This window comes from Panthera uncia (assembly GCF_023721935.1).
Source record: "Panthera uncia isolate 11264 chromosome A1 unlocalized genomic scaffold, Puncia_PCG_1.0 HiC_scaffold_17, whole genome shotgun sequence".
Taxonomy (NCBI): Eukaryota; Metazoa; Chordata; class Mammalia; order Carnivora; family Felidae; genus Panthera; species Panthera uncia.
Genome location: NW_026057577.1, coordinates 48,379,211 through 48,400,126, shown reverse-complemented (window position 1 = coordinate 48,400,126; position 20,916 = coordinate 48,379,211). Strand labels below are relative to the sequence as shown.

General features: G+C 38.6%; 1 protein-coding gene across 1 annotated transcript in view; it reads right to left on the bottom strand.

Moving 5' to 3' along the window:
- Positions 1-209: 209 nt before the first annotated feature.
- The window catches only part of NLN (neurolysin), a 102,059-nt gene continuing 81,352 nt past the window's right edge, over positions 210-20,916 (bottom strand). Inside the window, exons 10-13 of the mRNA XM_049649538.1 lie at positions 14,569-14,755; positions 14,120-14,248; positions 12,503-12,639; positions 210-2,192 (exon numbers count right to left, since the gene is read on the bottom strand). Of these exons, the coding sequence (XP_049505495.1) occupies positions 2,058-2,192; positions 12,503-12,639; positions 14,120-14,248; positions 14,569-14,755 (588 nt within the window). The 3' untranslated portion in view covers positions 210-2,057. The remainder of the gene's footprint in view (positions 2,193-12,502; positions 12,640-14,119; positions 14,249-14,568; positions 14,756-20,916) is intronic.

Sequence of the window (20,916 nt, the reverse complement as noted above, 5' to 3'; positions counted from 1 at the left end):
GCTGACAGCTCAGAGCCTGGAGCCTGCTTCGGAGTCTGTGTCTCCCTCTCTCTCTGCTCCTCCCCTGCTCATGCTCTGTCTCTCTCTGTCTCAAAAATAAATAAAAACATTTAAAAAAATAAAAAAAATAAAAAGAAAAAAATTAGTTCTTAGTTTTTAATTATTGTAAAGAGTAAGTATTTAAATTTGTTGCCGTGCTTTGGTAGATTTTAAATATCATATATGGACTCTAAATAAAAAGAACATCATAGCACTTTTGTTTTCTTAGGCATTTCAGCTTAAACATTAAAGTATGAAAGAAATGTGAGTTCATTCTTATGGATAATAATGCAGCTTTATTGTGTGCAACCTGTTTCACACCAAGTATTAGTTTTTCCATGTGAAGTAAGTTGAGATTGAAAATGATAAAGTTATTGTTAAGGAGACACATAGAAAGGCAATAGAAAATGCTGAAAAAAGTTTTTGTCTGAAACTGGAAAACAGAACAGTCTGGAAGAAAAAAAAAAGATATGAGAAGAGTACCACAGGTTACCAACACCAAAAAAACTACTTTGTGGGAGAGAAGGGCCAGGCGATTATCTCAGAAGGGAGGGTTGGATTTCATGTGCATTTTTAACATATTTGCTTGGCAATAATAATCCCGAAATTTTCTTCTGCATTGTTAGAGCTCTTAACCTTTCCCACTGTCTATAATTTTATTATGCAGCATAATATATATGTTTTTATTTAGCGCAAAGTCCATCTGTCTAATTTTGTCCCTCACCAGCAAAGTCATACCTCAGATACACAGCGGGAACCAACTGGAAGACCTATCAGAGTATATGTGAAGTTTGGATTTTTTAATTAAAAATTTTTTATTATCCTATTTTGGTTTCCTTACTGAGTAGACTCCTAGGGAAAAATAAGTCCTGTGAGTTTACTGGTCTGCTTTAGAAGTACAATTTAGACTCACAGAAATGAAAGTTAAAGACAGATCCAAAGTTTCGCTTAAAATAAAAATCACCAGACAAGATAGGCTATGAAATCCTCCTCCCTGTGGTTGAGGACACGTAACACTTTGGAGCAGCTGTCCTCAAACACTTCTGTCCAGAACCCACTCCTCTTCTGGAGTTTCTAAACTCTTTCTGCTCCACACCACCTTCAGCTCTCTTCCCTAAAATGCCATTGGTGATATGTATATCTGCAACTTTGGGTGAGATGGTAATAAAGGAGGAAAAGTCCATACCATTTATCAGAAACACGAGAAGAGAAACATATCCTTGGACTTGTTTTAGTGTTCTAATTGGCAAATATGCCAAAGGACTGACAACCTTGTATGCTGTGGTGGAAACGAACCTCTCATGCAAGATCTACAATCCTCTAACGCAACATACAAAAGCAATATACATAGGCCAGTTCAGTTAAAACTCTTACTTTTTTTGGTACTCTGTGACAGGACTTTAGAAAAGATAAATCCCAATGGTGGAACATAATTTAAGTGCGGCAGAAAAGTAGAAATAATGAGGCCTGAAATCCAAAGATAAACGCATTATTGAGGCATATTCCCCTGGCCCTTAGATATGTGGACAAAGAGGTCGCGCGTTACTGTGAGACAGAGGGTCAAAGGTGACACAGGGCTCCAAGAAAATATTTACCAGAGAAATGTGATGATTCATTTATCAGTCCAGAAATACCAAGTACAAAACTTCAAGATATAAAGAAGGATCAAATTATATAATGTATATGATTCAATTTAAAAATTCTTAGCCCTCTTACATTATGTTATCTAGATTACAATAGTAAAAAATCAAATTACATTCATATGAAACTTGTATAAAAAGAAATCAAATCCATTGTTATGAAATTTTATAGTACAATTATTTTCTGATGGGTCTTTTCTTAGGTCATGGTATTTATAATTCCATTTACATCTGTGTAATTTTTCAAAGTGAAAAACAAAAGACAGTCAATAGAAATCTAAACTTTTATTTGCAAAACTCCATTCAGTTTCCGGGCTAGTAACACATGGTGATGTCGACTTGTCCTCCAGACATGGACTGCTACCAAAGATCCCCAGTTTATGGAGCATGCAGGCCTCTACTCATTAGGAATGCTTTTTGGTTTGGCTCACGTTTCAAGAAATTCTGCAGCATGTCCATGCCGTCCAGAGATCCCCCAGGTTTCAGGATTAGGTTTCTGTATTTCATTCCAACCTAATAAAATAAAACATCACACCTAATAATTCATTGTTAAAGCAATTTCCCAAATCTCTAGATGCAAAAGAAAAAGGAGGAAGGGTGAAGAAAAAGGGACTTTGACTTTACTTTGGATGTTCTCTTTTGCCTTAACTACAGCTCTATAGAGCTGTACTTATTTATTTTGGTAGCTATGAGAGCTGAAGCTTAAACCTCCAGTCTTCAACGTTCCCCTTTATTACTGTCTTATCTCCTTAGAGTTTCAATGGTGAGCAAACAAACAAAAAATAGCCAATGGAATGTATAACAGATTCCTATTTGGTAGCCCATCTCAAATGCTATTTCAAAAGAGTTAGCAAACCAAGTGTTCAAGAAGGCCACAAATAGGGGATTTGTGTACCTAGAACCAGTGGCATCACCACTGCCAAAATGGCTTCTGCTGTGTTTTTACAAGGGGTTTATAAAAAATGCCTCATCCTTATGGATGGCAGTAGGACAACAGCACATGTCCCAGGTGTAGGTTAAGTTATTTCTGTGGGCTCAGAGCTAGGAATAAGGACCTTTGTAAAGTTTTCCTTGGGGATAAGGTCTGCAACCTTAAAACACAATGTAGTTACTCTGTCTTTATTTACATAAACGTAGCAGCAAGTAAAGTAAAGGAAAACGACTGAAATTCAGTATCAGTGTCATTCATTTTTTTCACTTCCTTTTCATCATCCTTTTAGGGATACAAAGCAAGACAATTCAGTGAAAAATAATTCCAAATATACATATAAATAGTTCACAGAGTAACACTTTTAAATTTATATCCATTAAATCGTTTGATCAATATGACTAATAGTCTTTTTGACAAGAATAGCTAGAGAATTTTCAGAGACAAAAGTAACTTTTGACTTACAACAATAATTCTGTTTGGTACAACCATCAGAGATAAGTCTAGTCAAATTGTTAATAAACGAAAACATGAATGAATGAAATTTACCAAGTTAGATACAAAACTATTTTATTCCCTATAGCATCATAAAATAAAAATTTTGGGGTTTATCTTTTTGTTATTAACAGAAATCATCTGCAGTTTATTAATCTTGACAGGTTAACATCAAACTTCCTAGTCTGGGCCCTGATTAGGAGTAAATAATTAGTCAGTTACCTTCTTGTAAAGTCTAGGGTAGCACAGTCCAACAGGAATATAAGACACATAAATAACTTAACATTTTCTAGTAATCAAATTTTAGAAGGTAAAAAAAGTCAAAATGGTGAAACTAATTTTAATAAGATATTTTAACCATATATCTATGTTACTTCAGCATATGTCAATATAAAAATTACTGAGATTTACTTTCTGTGGTAAGTCATCAAAATCTCGTGTGTGTTTTTCACTTTTCCAGCACAATTTTTTAGTTATGCTAGCCACATTTCAGGTGCTTGACAGCCACAGGGAGCTACCACAGTGGACAGGGGTAGGGCCTAGAACACAATGTGATCTTTAGAAGAGCTTATTGGACAATATTCTAGTATGACAATGAAAAGGCATGTAGTAATCTTGTTGCTTTATCTACAAGTTTTAGATAAATTTTCCTAAAGAGGGTAGGCCTGTAATCACTGATATTCGAATTCCTGAAAACTCTGGTAATGAAGACTTAGAGCTAGATTTATTGTTCTTTAGGGGGGGAAAATGATGTGTAGTTTTTTGCTTGGTCTGTAGCAATCCATTACTGTTATGCTAGCAATTGGGAACCTAAAATGTGAGTGATGGCTGATCCTGCCATAGACATTATTATTCTAAGAAGTAGCAGCTTAGAGCTCTGGAGCCCAAACACAGTCTACCTCCCTTTTCTTTCTTTCATTGCCCCAAATGTCTACATTTGACCAGTGTTAAATCAGTAGGGGGAAAGGGTAGGATGGGGAAGAAAGACAGTGCTCTCCTGGATCTTCACCCCTTTCCCTAAGAAGTCACCATAAAAATAGGGAGAACTGGGGCTCCTGGGTGGCTCAGTCGGTTAAGTGACTGACTATTGATTTTGCCTCAGGTCATGATCTCATGGCTGTGCAATCATCCTGCATCGGGCAGCTCCATACCCAGCATGGGGCCTGCTTGGAATTCATTCTCATTCTCATTCTTTCTGTCGATTTCCCTCTCTCTCTCTCTCTCTCTTCTCCCTCCATACCTCCCTCCCTCTGACCCTCCCCTGCCTGTGCTCTCTCTCTCTAAAAAAATAAACAGACATTTAAAAGAATCTCCCACAATGTGGCTACCTGACAAAATAGTCTCATTTTGTACAGAGAACTGCAGTTCTAGCCAGCAAAGAGATGCAGGTACTTGAGGAGTTGCATGGCGCTGTGAAGAGGCAGCTCAGGGCTCCTCTGACCAGTAAGGTCATCGCGGAGCTTGGGGGGGGGGGGGCGGTGTGCAGCTCAACATAGCTCCAGTCCTGTCCCGCTTACAGCTCCAAACAAGTTGATTCAATTTCCTGAATTACAGAGCAATGGTCTTTTAATAGTTTCATTTCCTTCACAATGAAGTTTGGAGAAGAGTTTAAGAGTCATTTTGGTAATAGGATCTTGCTTTTCTTACAAAAAAAAAAAAAAAAGTTAAGTGAATTTTTGTGTTTTAGGAAGGTACCAGCTCTCTGGGTGAGAGAACACTGTCTGGGAGACATATGCCACAGGTGGAAGGAGTCTTTGCCATAAGTTGTTCTAGTCTGTTTACATAATAAAGAAACTTGAACTGTAAGGAAGGCAGAAAGACAAGTTCTAAGACAACCAGTGAAATTTTTTTATGCTAGAAGAATCCTTCAGGAGGATCTGCACATAGTAAGAGCTTCTATTAACTAGTCTATGAAGGCAAATCAGCATCAGTCACCTGTGTGGTTTTTAAAGTATTTTGGTTTTTTTTTTTACTTATTTGTTTAGAGAGCCAGGGACGGACAGAGAGAGAGAGAGGCAGAGAGAGAGAGAGAGAATGAGCAGGGGAGGAGCAGAGAGAGCGGGAGAGAGAGAATCCTAAGCAGGCTCCCCACTGTCAGCATAGAGCCTGCTGGCAGGACTTGAATCCATGAACTGTGGGATCATGACCTGAGCCAAAATCAAGAGTTGGACGCTTAACCAACTGAACCACCCAGGCACCCCACCTGTGTGGTTTTTAATCCTGGAAGATTAGAGTGTATCTTTTGGCAACTGTGCAAGTCCTCTCTAACAGTGATGTTTCCTAAAGCAAGGTCAGGAGTCTTGGAGTGAGGCCCAAGTTTGAATCTTGGCTTAACCCTCAGCTCTGTGACCACAGGCCTTGGTTTCTTTTCCTGTAAAATAGGAACATGCCTCCCTCACCTAGTTTATGGGGAATTGGGGATGATTTCAGTACACTGCCCTGTCCCTAGTGTAACACATGGCACCCAGGGCCACTCAGTAACCCTCTGTGGTCATCCATTCCTCCTCTCATTTCTGTCCCTCTCACACTGGCCCTCCATTCAGTGTCTCATGTACACAGCAGGGACACAGATGCATTCCTGGTTTGGAGTCTCCTTAAAATTAGTTCTGTTTCCTAATAAAACTAAAAAAAAATACAAGAGACTTCATCTCCATTATTAATAAGAAATAGATTATCTCGTTCAGTAGGAATATTAGGGAGGTGAGACAAGGCACTCATCTAAGAATACATACTCTTTATTTGAGGTAATATTTTAAGAGCAATCATAATGGCCTGAACTAAGGATGCCACCATCTGTAAGTAATGAGAATATGTCTCCTGCTGGGTCTGGCATTTCTGAGGCAGCACATGCAAGCTCCCACTGTCTTCCAATCCTCCCTCCTTCCTACTGTGACTGACTCTGAGGAGGAGAGCCAGTTGTCTCCTTCCTACACTGAGTAACAGGCGTCAGGGAAAAGAGCATCCATCCAACGATAGGTGATGATGATCAGGCACCCAATAGGCTCCCTAGCCAGCTTTAAAAGTGGATGCTGAAACCTTCCACAGCCCATCTGTAAACTCCTTCCCAACAGCACACTCTTTGTTTCCTATGAGGGTGGGGATATCGTGGGTGGAAAAAGAATACCTTGGACAACAACAAAGAAAAAGGGAGAGAGTGAAAGAGTGGTGCTGGTAGTCAGGGAGATGGAAATGAGAACAGTGGGTCGGAATCTGCTTGATTAGAAGAGGCCTTCCGGAAACTGTGAGCAAAGTTTCAATTTGTGAGGACAGAAGGATAGATCTATATTTATGGGGAGGGAGATCACAAAAAAAGAAAAAAAGAAAAAAAAAAGAAGAGTAGTCTGGGTATTAATATGTATTGGGGGAAGGGGAAATAGATGGGGACAACTACTGTAATTAAATGTAACAGTTTTGAAGTAGAGGACACACCAAAATGAATAAAACAGCTCCAATTACAAGGACTTCATCATCTAGGAGGTAAAATAAAGAAAAAGACAATGTGCAAAGCAGATTATTAGGGTTCTAAGAGAAATACAGAGAAAGGCTGTAAGAACACAAAGGAAGAAAAAGTGCTTCCAGTTGGTTGGGATTCAAGACTTGGAAAGTCTGGTCTTGTAAATATGCAAGAAGTTAAGTTGGAAATCAATCCCATTTCTTTCCTTTGTCCCTTAAATCAGGCAAAATCTAAGTCTGTCAAGAAAGGCTGAAGTGTAAGAAAAATCAGCTTTGTGGTGGTAGGTCAAGAGATCCGAAGCAGAAGTTAATCCATTTGTAAGGACCTTCAGAAGGAATTTCATATTCTCCCTTAGCAACACATTGTAGCAGGAATTGGGCTTAGAATTCTGATTGGAGAGCTAGCTTTAGAGTACAAATTCTCTGTGAAGTAATTCTTTTTCATGTTAACCCAAAGTTTGTCATGTTTCTGTGTCTGCTACTGCATGTAAAGATCTAGCTACTTCCTTATGGCATTACAGATTAAAATATAATAGTTGCATTTGACTGTCTTGATTTTCTTGGTATTCCATTCTGCAGAGATACTCAGTTTTATTTTTTCTTCATTGAAGGAAAAACAAAGGTTAGCAATTTCTCTAAATGCAAAAGAGGAGGGAGATAATTCTAGCTTAATAATATAATTGTCTTTGAATCCACCAAGTCTATTACCTCTTAGGAAATTTTCCCACAATGAACTTGCCTTATAAAAAGAAATGGCCCTAGTTAAAATGCCGCCATTTTCTTCAACCCTATGATTAGCTGCTGGATTTTGAAACTACATTTGGTGACGCTGGATATCTTCTTTAAAGAGCTCCTAGAGCTTGCAGGAAAAGTATTATTCCCAAGCAGCTCCCTTCCATAGTTACTTAAGAAATCAGCTGGAGAAGGAAAACATATGTCTGATAATGAGACTTCTTTATATTCTACTAGAAACAAAGATTTTTAGGATATGTTTAATGAACAAATTAAATAATGAAGATAGTCTAACTATTTATAATGAAGAAAAGAGAAAATCACAAATAAAACCAGAAGTAGCAAACTGTGGCTATTATAGGTAATTGGCCAATTCTAACACTTGGATAGAGGCCCTCAAAATAGAATGAAAACCACTGTACCATAAAAATATGCTATTGCTACCTTTGGTATTCAAAAGACTACAGGTTTGGGGTGCCTGGCTGGCTCAGTTGGTAGAACATCTGACTCTTGATCTTGCAGTTGTGAGTTCAAGCCCCACAATGGGTGTAGATTACTTAAAAAAAAAAAAAAAAAAAAAAAAAAGACTAGGTTTATATTTGACCCTTCCTATTATTGTTTTCCCAGTGAGTAGTGCACTTTCTATAGTTCTGCTTGCTAACATCTGGAATGTTTCTCAAAGCAGACCCTGAGCTTTGCAGGATGGCACGAGGTTATAGAGAGAAGGCCTGGAGATGTTCTTTTGTTGATACCAATGACCAGAACAATAATGTCAACAGTACGTGATCTTTCAGTCTCCAGCCTCTCTACAGATTTTGGGGACGAAGAATAGCAGACACTGATTCCTTGAAGGGCCATCCAGTTATCTTCTCAAAATGATTCAAATACATACTAGGTGAAACTAATGTAACATGATGTGTCAACTACAATTCAATTAAAAAAAAAAAGGTGTCAACTTTACATCGATATAATGGCACCAATATGTACTCAATTGTGATGCTTATTAAGAAATCTAAGACACTCTAATCCTCCTTCCTTTCAAGGTGTCCTTTTATTTGCTTGCTTTTGTTGTGGTTTATTACTGAACATTTCTAGAGCCTATTATTTATCCTTGCTAATACAGAATTTTCACAATGGTTTTAGGAAAGAGTCTTTTTACCTCCCTGTGCTGGGCAATAATAACTGGTCCCTATCTACCGGAAACTTTGTAATTCTGGAAAATACAGCAGAATTTTAGTGATGAGGGAAAAAACATACGAGGGAGACAGGGAGCCTTGAGACAACAGGGTCTGTGTGATACATTGTGAATGCTCTGATACCCTTGACTTCAAATCAAATTCAGTATTTCTATAAAAATTCTTTCGGGACACCTGGCTGGCTCAGTTGGAGAAGCATGTGACTCTTGATCTCGGGGTTATGAGTTTGAGCCCCATTTGGGTACAGAGATTACTAAACATAAATAAATAAATAAATAAATAAATAAATAAACTTAAAAAAATTCTTTCTCTTCATCACAACGTAGCTGTAATGACCAAATATTTTTCTTAGAACAGGACAGCTGTTTCAAAGTATTACATTTTAATAAGTGGGTATTTGAATTTTGTAAATCAGGTATTACTTTAGAGCAAACATTTGTAAAACTTAAAAAAAAAAATAAGCGAAACCAAACAAACAGTATACTGTAGAGGGAACAAAATGGCTATTTAAAAAGCTGTTCTAGTCTCTGCCACTGCAGTGAAGAGTGTGAGAGTGGGGTGCAAAGGGATTCTCCTTGGTCACTTGAGCCCAATTCACTACTGTTGTGACAAAAGGGGAGCAAGAAATGCTATAATATCCCAGAATACTTGATAGGGAAGAAAAAGGAAGGGATTAAAGTTAGCTTCATGGCGTAAGATGAATAATATATAGCAATGTTGAATCCAGAATTTTAGTGAAACTGAAAACGTGTTTTACATTACAAGGCAACAATTCCAAGTTGTTGGGAATCTTGTGTTCTCCAAGTTCACCCCAGGCCCCTGATCTAAAATAAAAGTAGTCTGGCTGCCTGCCAAGCTGTGAAGCTTGAGAGTAAGAGGAAGTACACAGAAGCATAATGGCAGGGACTGCGTCTGCTGGACTTGCAAGTTCCTTGGGGCCGACTGGGATCAGTAGATGGAAAAGAAGAGGTAACAGTGGAAGGTACTGGAGATGTGGCTGTGTAAGTGGAAACGCAGAGGAGATAAGTGAGGAAGCTTAATTGAAAAAGGTACTGTGGCACTTATGCTAGGAAGCGTCACCAACTTATAAGAGTCAGTAACAGGTCATAATTGCACCTTTATATTAAGTAGACCTGGAGTCTCTATAATCATTGTTTTCTGATTTCTGCAATAATGCATGCTCTGTGTAAAACATAAGGAAAAGCTCCATAAAAATCACAGAAAAATATTTAATAACCACTCATGAAATTATCACTCGAAGCTAAGAATGGACATTTTGATGTACTCTTTTTCTAAACATGCATTTTAAAATAAAAATTTGCATTCTATGGTACAAAATATTTTATAGCCCGATTTTTTTCACTTTGTGTTATAGCTATATTAAACATTCCAGACATAAGAAAAAGCTTGGTGAAATCCTTCCCTCACACTTCCCTCAAGTCCATTCTTTTCTTCAAAAAATGGAAATACCACTTTTGGTTCAGATGATCTAGAAGATTTCATAAGCGAGTAGCCAGCCTTGTGACTAGGGCCTTTAAGAATGGTAAGATTGAAGGTGTATCTGGGTGGCTCAGTCAGTTAAGCATCTGACTTTTGATATCAGCTCAGGTCATGATCTCACGGTTTGTGAGATCAAGCCCCATGTGGGGCTCTGTGCTGACAGTGTGGAGCCTGCTTGGGATTCTCCATCTCCTTCTCTCTGCCCCACCCCTGCTCGTGCATGCTGCCTCTCTCAAAACAAATAAATAAACTTAAAAGAATGTTAAAATTTTTAAGAGGTAGAGACAAGAAAGTCACACCTTTTAGGTGGAAGAAATAGAATGATCATATTTGTGAAGGTGCAAAGACCTATGGGAACACATAAATCTGGCTGACACGTTGAATTCTGGGAAGTAAGGAAGACATGCGATGGCTAAGCTAAGGACTGTGAACAAGGAGAGGAAAGCAAGAAACAGGAAGTAAAAACAAAAGGGTAGGTGAGGGCCTTTGGAAGTTGGCGACTGGGTCATCAGTGGTCACTCAAGAGAGAGTAATTTTCTAGTTCTGTTGGTGGAGGCAAAATAGAGGTTTGCATGGACCGCTCCTTACACCAAGAAATTAGGCTGTAAAAGGAAGGAGAACTGAGTAATAGCAACAGGGTTACCAGAGGCAGTAGCAATAATCCCAGTTTTTGCCAAGATATATTAAGGCTTGGTGTTAGACACATCTTTTAGACAGAGGGAAAGAAGGTGAATACTGAAGTATAGAAAGAGAACGAAAATGACATATTTAGTCTTGATGACCGTAATTTTCTTAGTGGAGAGGAGAGAGGTTTTGAGACTCGGGGGATCTCAATAAGGGAAGTGGGACAGGACAGCAGAGTAACAATGGGTGTCCACTACAGGTTGGACAGCACGATTTTGTAGTGGGACATGTTCATGGAGTCACACAATCTTCCCCGGAAAGCTCTGAATCCCAAGGGCACCATCTCTAAGTGAGATGGTAGAGGAATCCAGGGCTGGGTACTTGGCTAAGGGTCATACAGAAGTCAAGACATATATGAGAACAGTCAGTGGCTAACCATTGTAATAGGTTGGCCAGGGAATGGAAGGAGACTTACAGTGACCTAATAGCCTGGGTAGGGTAGGATGGAAGAAGGAATGATTGGGAAGGTTAGTGTAGATAATGTAGGTACCCTGGAGGTGTTTTGTTTTTTGTTTTGTTTTGTTTTGTTTTGTTTTGCAGGGGGGGTGGGAAGAAGGGGATGGTGGGCTAAATTACAGCTATGTGGGGCGCCTGGGTGGCTCAGTTGGTTGGGCAGTTGGGCATCCGACTTCGGCTCAGGTCATGGTCTCAGGGATCGTGAGTTTGAGCCCTGCATTGGGCTCTGTGCTGACAGCTCAGAGCCTGGAGCCTGCTTCAGATTCTGTGTCTCCCTCTCTCTCTGCCCCTCCCCTGCTTGTGTTCTCACTCTGTCTCTCTCAGAAACAAATAAACATTAAAAAAAAAAATTATAGGGGCACCTGGGTGGCTCAGTCGGTTGAGCGGCTGACTTCGGCTCAGGTCATGATCTCACAGCTCGAAGGCTCGTGAGTTCGAGCCCCACGTCAGGCTCTGTGCTGACAGCTCAGAGCCTGGAGCCTGCTTCGGATTCTGTGTCTCCCTCTCTCTCTGCCCTCCCCTGCTCATGTTCTGTCTCTCTCTCTCAAAAAAATAAAATAAACATTTAAAAAAAAATTATAGCAATGACTTTCAGTATATGTGTGTGAGGCACTATGCAATCCAGAAACATAAAGTTGGGGGGAAGAAATTGGTTGGCTGAAATAAGCACAGAGAACCTGAATTTGGTAACTTGCTCTTCTAATTTCTGAATCAAATAGAATGAGAAGCACACTGAAAAATGCATCAGGCCTGGAAATAATCTGACAGCTGAGTCTTCAACAAGAGTGGAGACTAGGGAACTATAACTCAGGAAGGTTTGGCTGGTAGCCACCTGGCAGTCAATTCACTGTACACAGAAAGGAATGGCTCAGGTTAATGAAGCAGCCTAAATTACTTAAAGGCATTTCGGTTACAAACTATGTAGGAGGTGGGGTATGCCAGTCACAGAGAAAGGGTACCTCCCATAGAAAATGTATAAAGAAACTGTGTAGAGAATGTGAAAACATACTTAGACCATTAACATCAAGAAAGAGTTTACCTTTCTTTCCCAACCTCCTATAAAACTAAAGCATTGTATGGCACATGTCAAAACTAGCAGCTATAAATGCTCAAATGCATAAACAAAGCTTTGAATTTTAATTATGCAATATATTGGAATGTTAATAAGCAAGAAAATGTGGTAGGTTTTTTTTTTTTTTAACTTACAGAATTAGAGTTAATCACTTGTGCACTGCAACTTAATGATGGATGATTTGAGAAGATTCAAGATTTTCGAGTTAAAAGCTGTTACCAAATCTCTTACGCTAAAATTTGGGTGTAATAAATATTTTACACTGGGAACGACAAAATTAACAAAAGGAGAAAAGAAAATACAATACCTCTGGATTCATTATCCCTTCTTTTTTAAAACAGCTGTAAAACATATCCATGGAAAATACTTCACTCCAAAGATATCCATAATATTGGCCATCATATCCCCCTGCCAAATGTCCGAAAGTAGCTGGCATATTTGTGCCTTTAAAGAAAGATACATTTCAATCAATGTGATGGCCAATGTTAATTATCAGGTTATCAGCTGGCTAAGGTTTCCCTTTGGGGAGTCCGGAGACTGGAGAGTGACAGTCTCCAGCAACAAGCAGGATCTTACCTGCAGTACTCCCTGGGTTTACATGTGCCCTTGGCCAAGATGTTTACAAACTTCTCTGCTATGATGACTCAACTTCAGAGCTGGTTTCGGCCCTAAGTTCTGGAATGTCTAACAATAGTTTCAGAGGCTTTGTCCACACCCATCAGATAGCTCAGTATTTCAGGACTACTCAGTCCTTTCTAATCCTTTAGACACATATGTGTCTTATAGATACTCTAATAGTAAGCCCACTCTTTGTCACACAGCTTTGCATCTAAAATGTGTCAGAACGGCACTTACTTTAGGTTCATAATTACTGAAGAACTCTTTATTTAAAAAACTAAAAAGGTTGTGCCAACTCAATCTACCTCTAGGGCTATTTTTAAAAAGGATTTTTTCAGGGTGCCTGGTGGCTCAGTCAGTTTAAGCGTCCGACTCTTGATTTAGGCTCAGGTCATGATCTCACCATTTGTGAGATGGAGCCCCGTGTCTTAGATTCTGATAGCGTGGAGACTGCTTGGGATTCTCTTTCCCTCAGTCTCTGCCCCTCCCCACCCCCACTTTCTCTCTCTCTCTCTCTCTCTCTCTCTCTCTGTCAAAATAAATAAATAAACTTAACAAAAATAAAAAGGATTTTGTCAAATTAGTCTCAGGGACAAAACTGTTGTATAGTCTACTATAAACAGATCACAAAAGTAAGTGAGGAGCCTGGATTGACTCCACTGGACTCTTCTGACCTTTATTATCACTATCAATGTGACAGATTCATTTAAATAACAACTTCCTTGGTGGAAAAAAGTCACCTTGCCAACTATGTATACATGAACAACTACATGTTGGCTTAAAATATATAAATACAAATGTAAACACAGTCACGTGTGTACCTGCCCACCTACCCACATGAATCTCATAAATACTGGGCTAGAAAAGGCTAGCTGGAATTCCTTAACTGATCTCAGAACCAAAATCAGAAACAAGGTACAAGTTTGTACTTCTCTCTAAAACTTCCCCGTTTGCCAATTTCTCAGTGAAATCACTAGGAAGTCAGGGCACATGTACGGAGGGAGGAGCCAGGTGGCTGTTGCCAAATGCGAATGGCTTTCTCTGCTCTGGGGTGGAGGCCAATTGCTCATTCTTGATTACACTAAAATGCTGCAAAGCTGGAGCCACCTTTCCTTTAAACACACTTGGACAGGATAAGTCATACGGACATAGTAAGCTTATCAGAAAGCCATGGCCTGATTATAGAAATCAGAAACAAATATACATTAGGTAAGCTGCCTGACAAACCCTATGTTTCCTGGCAGTGTTAGGAGGATACCCTGTACTTCACTGAAGAAAATGAATTCAGGTCATAGTGCTTACATACCTGGAGTTGCCGCGACACCTAAAATCTCTGTGCAATATTTGGCATATTCACCTGCAGCATCCAGCGACGTGTTGGTATGGAGAGACTGATCAACTTTGCTCAAAACAATCTGGCGTAAGGTCAGAAGACCTAATAGCATAAGAATGTTTGGGCATGTTTTGGAGAAGAGAGAACTACGTGTTCTAATATCACAAGATCAAAGATTTAAAAACCTGACGCCTATAGTACATATTACAAAATGGGATACCTCATTTAAGATTTAAAAGAAGATGTATTTTTTTTTTCTTGGACACATTCCCAGGATATTTAGCAGTCTCCCCTCCCCATATTAGCACTCTTAGGGTAATACCATGATTACAAGGGAAATAAGTTCTATAGAACAAGAAGCCAGCCATTGTCTATTAAAGCAATTCTAATGTATTTTCCTTTTCTAAAATTACAAGTCATACCTGTGTTGACCAGTCTGGAAGCAACAAGTTTTTCAAGCAGATCATCCATAATAGGACTTCCATCTTTATAATGTTTTGACAATCTTCGGAGGGAATCGATGTCCCATACCCAATTCTCAAGCATTTGTGATGGCACCTCTACGAAGTCAGTTTCCACATTTGTTCCACTAAATCGAGCAAAATCAGTCTAGAAAATAAACATAAAGGTCTTTTTTAAAAGCACTGAATGAAAACTACCTATGTGATGAATCATAATTAAGACTCTGTAAAACTTGAGTCAGAATCAGAGTCAACTACCTGTTTGAATAAAGGGTTAGGATAACTTCAAATTTAAATAAAAACAAAACACAGTACCAAGCAGCCTGAAAAATAACCCCCAAGTACTCTATGTTAAAGTAATATTTCATTCTTTTAAATCATAGACAAACTTGGAACAATCATCAGGAAATCATAAATGAAAAAAAAAATCAGACTGAGTTAAAACAAGCCATAAGCTTTGGAAGTAAAAATATTAAAAAAATTTTTTTCCATTAAAAATGAATAGATTTAATGGGGCGCCTGGGTGGCTCAGTCGGTTAAGCAGCTGACTTCAGCTCAGGTCATGATCTCGTGGTCCGTGAGTTCGAGCCCCGCGTCGGGCTCTGTGCTGACAGCTCGGAGCCTGGAGCCTGTTTCAGATTCTGTGTCTCCCTCTCTCTCTGACCCTCCCCCGTTCATCCTCTGTCTCTCTGTGTCTCCAAAATAAATAAACGTTAAAAAAAAAAAATAAAAAAAAAAAGAATAGATTTAAGACAGTCTCTCCCTACTTATCTATTTCATGTGCTTCATTTTGTTTATTCAAAACATGCCTTTCTGGAGCACTCATCACTCTATTGTTTAACTATTAAAGTTAAAAAAGTTTTTTTTTAATGTTTATTTATTTTTGAGAGAGAGATAGACAGAGTGTGAGCAGGGGAGGGGCAGAGAGAGAGGGAGACACAGAATCTGAAGTAGGCTCCAGGCTCCAAGCTGTCAGCATAGAGCCCGATGCAGGGCCTTGAGATCATGACCTGAGCCAAAGTCAGATGCTCAACCAACTGAGCCACCCAGGTGCTCCTTAACTATTCAAGTTTTAATCAAAATCAAAGAGTTAAATTACAACACCACAGATACACTTTGCATGTTATATTTTGTGTTCTGAACTTTAAATACGTGATTCTAAGATAACTATGTTGCAGAAAGCCTGGTTGTACCTCTCAGGGTAGAAGAGGTTAAAACAAGAAGCCACTTCAGGGGGAGGTATAAGTGTGGATCAGTTGGCAAGAGGGTAACTTAAATGCAGGGAGAGCTTTCTGGACAAACAAACCATATACTCAGAAGTTAAAGCATCCCTTGGAAAAATAAAGGACTTACTCTCAGGGTGTGGTCTAAAAGTTAAAAAAAAATTTTTTTGAAGTATAGTAAGTTTTTGAATCTGATGTCAGAAAAGCTCTTGATCAAAAAAGGGGAATTCACTAGAACAAGCTGATATTTTCTACCTTTCACACTGTACACAGAACTTGTGTAAAACTGACATTGACAGGGAAGACTTTGCATTAAACCAACCGGCTCATCTGCAGAATGGGGTTATCTTTCTGTTGTTTTTCCCTGAACCTCTGTCCTGTTTCCTTCTTCAGATGTGTTACAATCCCAGTCCCTCCCTGACTTCATCATCCCTGGGGCTCTGAGGGGAAGAGAAAGGAAGAAGGGCTTAAGCACTGGAGAAGGCAGCAGATGGGATGCCAAATCAGCAGCAAATAACGATTCTGCTTTTGGCCCAGGGCAGAAGCACAGATGTCAATGCCATTTCACATTCTGCCTTCCTCTCTTTATGCAAAAAAATGTTTTGCTTGACTTCCTATCATAATTGCGCTGATTCTAGATATGAAGAGCTGCAAATACTGAAGGGCCAAAGGGAATGAAACTCACTAGATGCTGGAATTAGGCCACCTGTGTTTGAGGACATCCTAATAAAAAATTCTTATAGAAAAGAGGCAAGGGTTCCAGAAAACTGAATATTTTGCCTCTTTCTGGTACATAATCTAAAATAACAACTATCCTACATTTAGATTTAAAAAATCTGATAAAATAATCAGATAATAGTGGATATCTATTGAGACTTTACCACGTTAGGCATTATGCTAGGCCCTTTACCTGGATTATCTGATTCAAATTCCAAAATAATTGTATGAAGTATATACCGTAATCTCCATTTTGAGATAAGGAAATTGAAACATACTGAAATTAACAGTAGAACTAGGATTTGCAACCAGGTAGTCTGATTCCAGAATTCAGGTTTTTTAAAAAAAGTTTTTATTTATTTATTTTGAAAGAGAGAGAGAGCAGGGGAGGGGCAGAAAGAGGGGAGAGAGAATCCCAAGCAGGCTCTGCAACTGTTAGTTGGCATGGAACCTGATGCAGGACTCAAACCCATGAACTGTGGGACATGAGCCGAAACCAAGAGTCAGATGCTCAACTGACTAAGCCACCCAGATGCCCTCCTGGCCCCTGAATCCACAGTTGGAACCACAATTGCTATAATGCCTCTCTACCTTATAGAAAAATGAAAAAAAAAAAAAAACAAAAAAGGAAGTTTAAATTACGAGGTTACAAAATAACTAAATCCTCCTGGAAGTTATCTAAAGTAGCAAAGTCTTTTATCAAAAGCGACTTTAAAAACAGAGCAAAAGTGAGGTTTCAGTTCTATTTCCTTAGAAATCCTACTTCCCCTATATACTGGAAGCTGTCTGTTTCAAAGGTCAAACATGAGGCTGGATGTAAAGGTCAGCCTTTATAACCATCTACCCTGGACTTGGGACTGATTCTGTAATACTAATTGCATGTTTTTCTAAAGATTATAGTTTTTAAGTAAGTATTAACAGAGCAAATAAAGGCAAATACACCATCAGATACCACTATAAAATATTTTGAGAAAAATATACATTTTGTATATTTTGCTTGTGTGAATATTTTTCAGGTAGCCACTGCAGATTAGGGTACACCTCAACTCCAAGTAACAACAAATTGTGTGTGTGGTTGGATGTGGTGGTGGTGGTATTTCAGAACCTAGAAAAACATGAACAAATGAATAACTCATGAGTTGCAATTGAATAAAATAAGAATTAACACAGTTATGTCATGCAGAGTAGAGAAGAGAGGACTTATTCTGCCCCAAATCATGGTGGGGGTGGGGGGAGAGAGTGCAGCAAATGAATGAACAGATCAACAATGTCTTCTAAAGAACAAAAGGAAATGTTTGCAAGGAGTAAAAGCTAAAAATAACCCTACTGCTTACTAATTTCCCGTAAGTCAGTCATGCTGTTTCTCTGTGTGCCCTTTGAGCAAGATCATTTAAATATTTTTCAAATGAGGAGGACAAAGAACCTACAAAATTCAAAAGCTCAATTTCCAGCAAACAACTAAATTCTAAAAAGAAAGGAATCCACAGTCAGCCACTGTATAAGTCTACAAAGAAATTCTGAGCAAGTCTTAGGATGTAGGAGCCTGCTGGGGGTCTGACAAGCAAAACAGCATGACTGCTGAATTATTACTCACTGCTGACCAGCCAGCAAACACTACTCCCTAGTATTAAAGTATTTAGGTTCCAAAGAACCCTAAAAAGTCCTTTATATAGTTTTCTCCTTTTTAAAATTTTTAAAAATTTTATTTTAAAGTTTTTAATTTTATTCATTTTGAGAGAGAGAGTGCAAGTGGGAGAGGGGCAGGGAGAGAGGGAGACAGAGAAACTGAAGCGGGCTTCATGCTGTTAGCACACAGCCCAACACAGGGCTCGATCTCATCAACTCTGAGATCATGATCTGAGCCGCTTAACTGACTGGATGCTTAAGTGACTGAGCCACCCAGGCACCCTTAAAATTTTATTTGAGAGAGAGAAAGAGAGAGTGTGTGTAAGCAAGGGAGGGGGGTGGGGAGAGAGAATCTTAAGCAGGGTACATCCTGAGCCTGGAGCTTGAAGCGGGACTCAATCCAATGACCCTGGAATCACAACCTGGGCCGAAATCAAGAGTTGTGCATTCAACCGACTGATCCACCCAGGCACCCCAATATACAGTTTTCAGTAAGACCAATTCAAACGTGTCAAATATAGTAGCTTATGGGCTATAATAACTATTGATGTTAATATGCTTCCCTGATAAAGCAGAGCATTGTAAAATACACACAAAATAATTCAATTAAATCATTTTGCAGGTGACACTTCAAAAAAGTTTTAGAGCATTATTGGTGCAAGAAATATTTTGAGAATAAAAGTCTAGAAAACAATGTAAACTTAGATTTCTGTTTGGTCTGAAGTTCTTGAGAGGAAGCAAGTTGTCTAAAACTATGAGATTTACCTTTATTACCTTTTCAACAGACAACAGGATGCCTAAAATATATACCACCATAGATTTTTACAACAGATGACTCGATGTTATAGAGATTAACTTCTCAATTCATACAACACAGTAAGAGCTGGAACCAAGTTACATCAACTAAAGCTCAAAAGTCACAAGGGTTTTTGCTCTATTTAAAGACCAAAGTCTTATGGGTTACTGTTCTAATTAAGAGGCTGATTGATTTTAGTGGTTGTAACTAAAGTGTTATATTCATGATACCAAATCCCAACTCAAAAAAAAGCAATCGCTGAAATCAGTAAATGTACTGTGTTTAGAAAAGGAAAAGGCCTCAAGAGACTAGCCTTTGGCTGTGTAAGGTGATCCCCTAATGATTTCTTAGCATTCTTACATTGCCCCGAAATGTACGGATGATGCAGAAATTTATGTAACAAAGCATTAAAAAAAGAAAAGTGCCAGCGTCTCAGACTTTGCTGCAAATAGAGGGTTAAAGTTCATACTTTTAACTTCACATACACCTAGCCATCATTGGAAGTAATAATAGTAATAAAGAGACCTTGAATAACACTTTGTTAACTTGCTTATTAAGCTTCAGAGCAGTACTACAGTTCAGCAGATCAGTATCACCACCATGATTTAAAAGACATGAGAAATGACACATAATCCACAGAGGTCTTAAATACTGCCATCTTGAACTCACAGGTTCATCCCCAAAATGGCTATACCTTCCTGACTACTCCTTCCTGTATATAAATTTCTTTCTTTTTTTTTTTTTTTTTAGACAAAAACAAATAAAAGTTCAGTTCAAACTCAAATGCTAACTAAGAAGGTTAGGGAGTATGTGTGCCATATTCACCAGTGTATCTCCAAAATGCAGCACAAGCCCAGAAAGTACATGGTCAATAAATATTTGTGAAATAAATGAAGGAATGAGGAGAATTTTTTTTTAATGTATATTTATTCTTGAGAGAGAGCAAGTGCACGCACATGCACATGGCTGAGGGAGGGGCAGAGAGGAGGACAGAGGATCCCAAGGAGGCTCTGCACTGACAGCAGAGAGCCCAATATGGGGGATATGGGGCTCAAACTCACAACTGGAGATTGTGACCTGAGCAAAAGTCGGAGGCTCAAATGACTGAGCCACTCAGGCACCCCTATGAGGACAATGTTTCTGTATGAAGACCCAATCTTAAACAACTCTAAGATATTTTCTTTTACTCTCATACTTGACCTGACGTCTTAGCCTCAACCTAACATCACCACTCTACTGTCTTCTTTCAATACTTAATAAATACTTAATTGATATCATTTTACTTACTATTCTTCTTCTTTTAATTTAGTATTTTGTGTCCTCAAACTAAACTCAAAACATTCAAAATATTACCTCATTTTTATTTTTCTTTTGAACCCCATCCTACCACATGTTAGACACAACAGATAATCAATACCTTTGCTTCTAAGGAATCAACTAAACATTTACCTCCATTTAAAATAACTTCTTCTAATTATTAAAAAAAAAAACACGTGTAGAAAAGACAGTAAGCAAATGAAAAAAAATAAGTGTGTCCCCACATAGAAATAAACCATGTATGGGTCATCATATTTGGTTTATGGCTTTAGCATTTGTTCTGTGTACACAACCATATATATAAAGAAATAAAAACACACACAAACTAACAAAATTGAGATCCTGAAAGAAATCACTTATAACACTGATGATGGAAACACTAACAGTGTAAGGGCTGGGAATCGGGAGCAGAGGCTACAAGGTTGTTGATAAGTGTTCACTGTACTTCAGGACTAAAACCTAAAAGGTCACTTTAGACAGAGGGAAATGTGGAACTAGATAAACTCATTCATTCCACACGTGATTACATATGATTGATTTAGAGGGAATGTCATTTAAGAAGCTAAGGAAGTAAAAGTCGATCCAACAGGAATACATACTTGGGAGACCAAATTCCGACCACATGACACA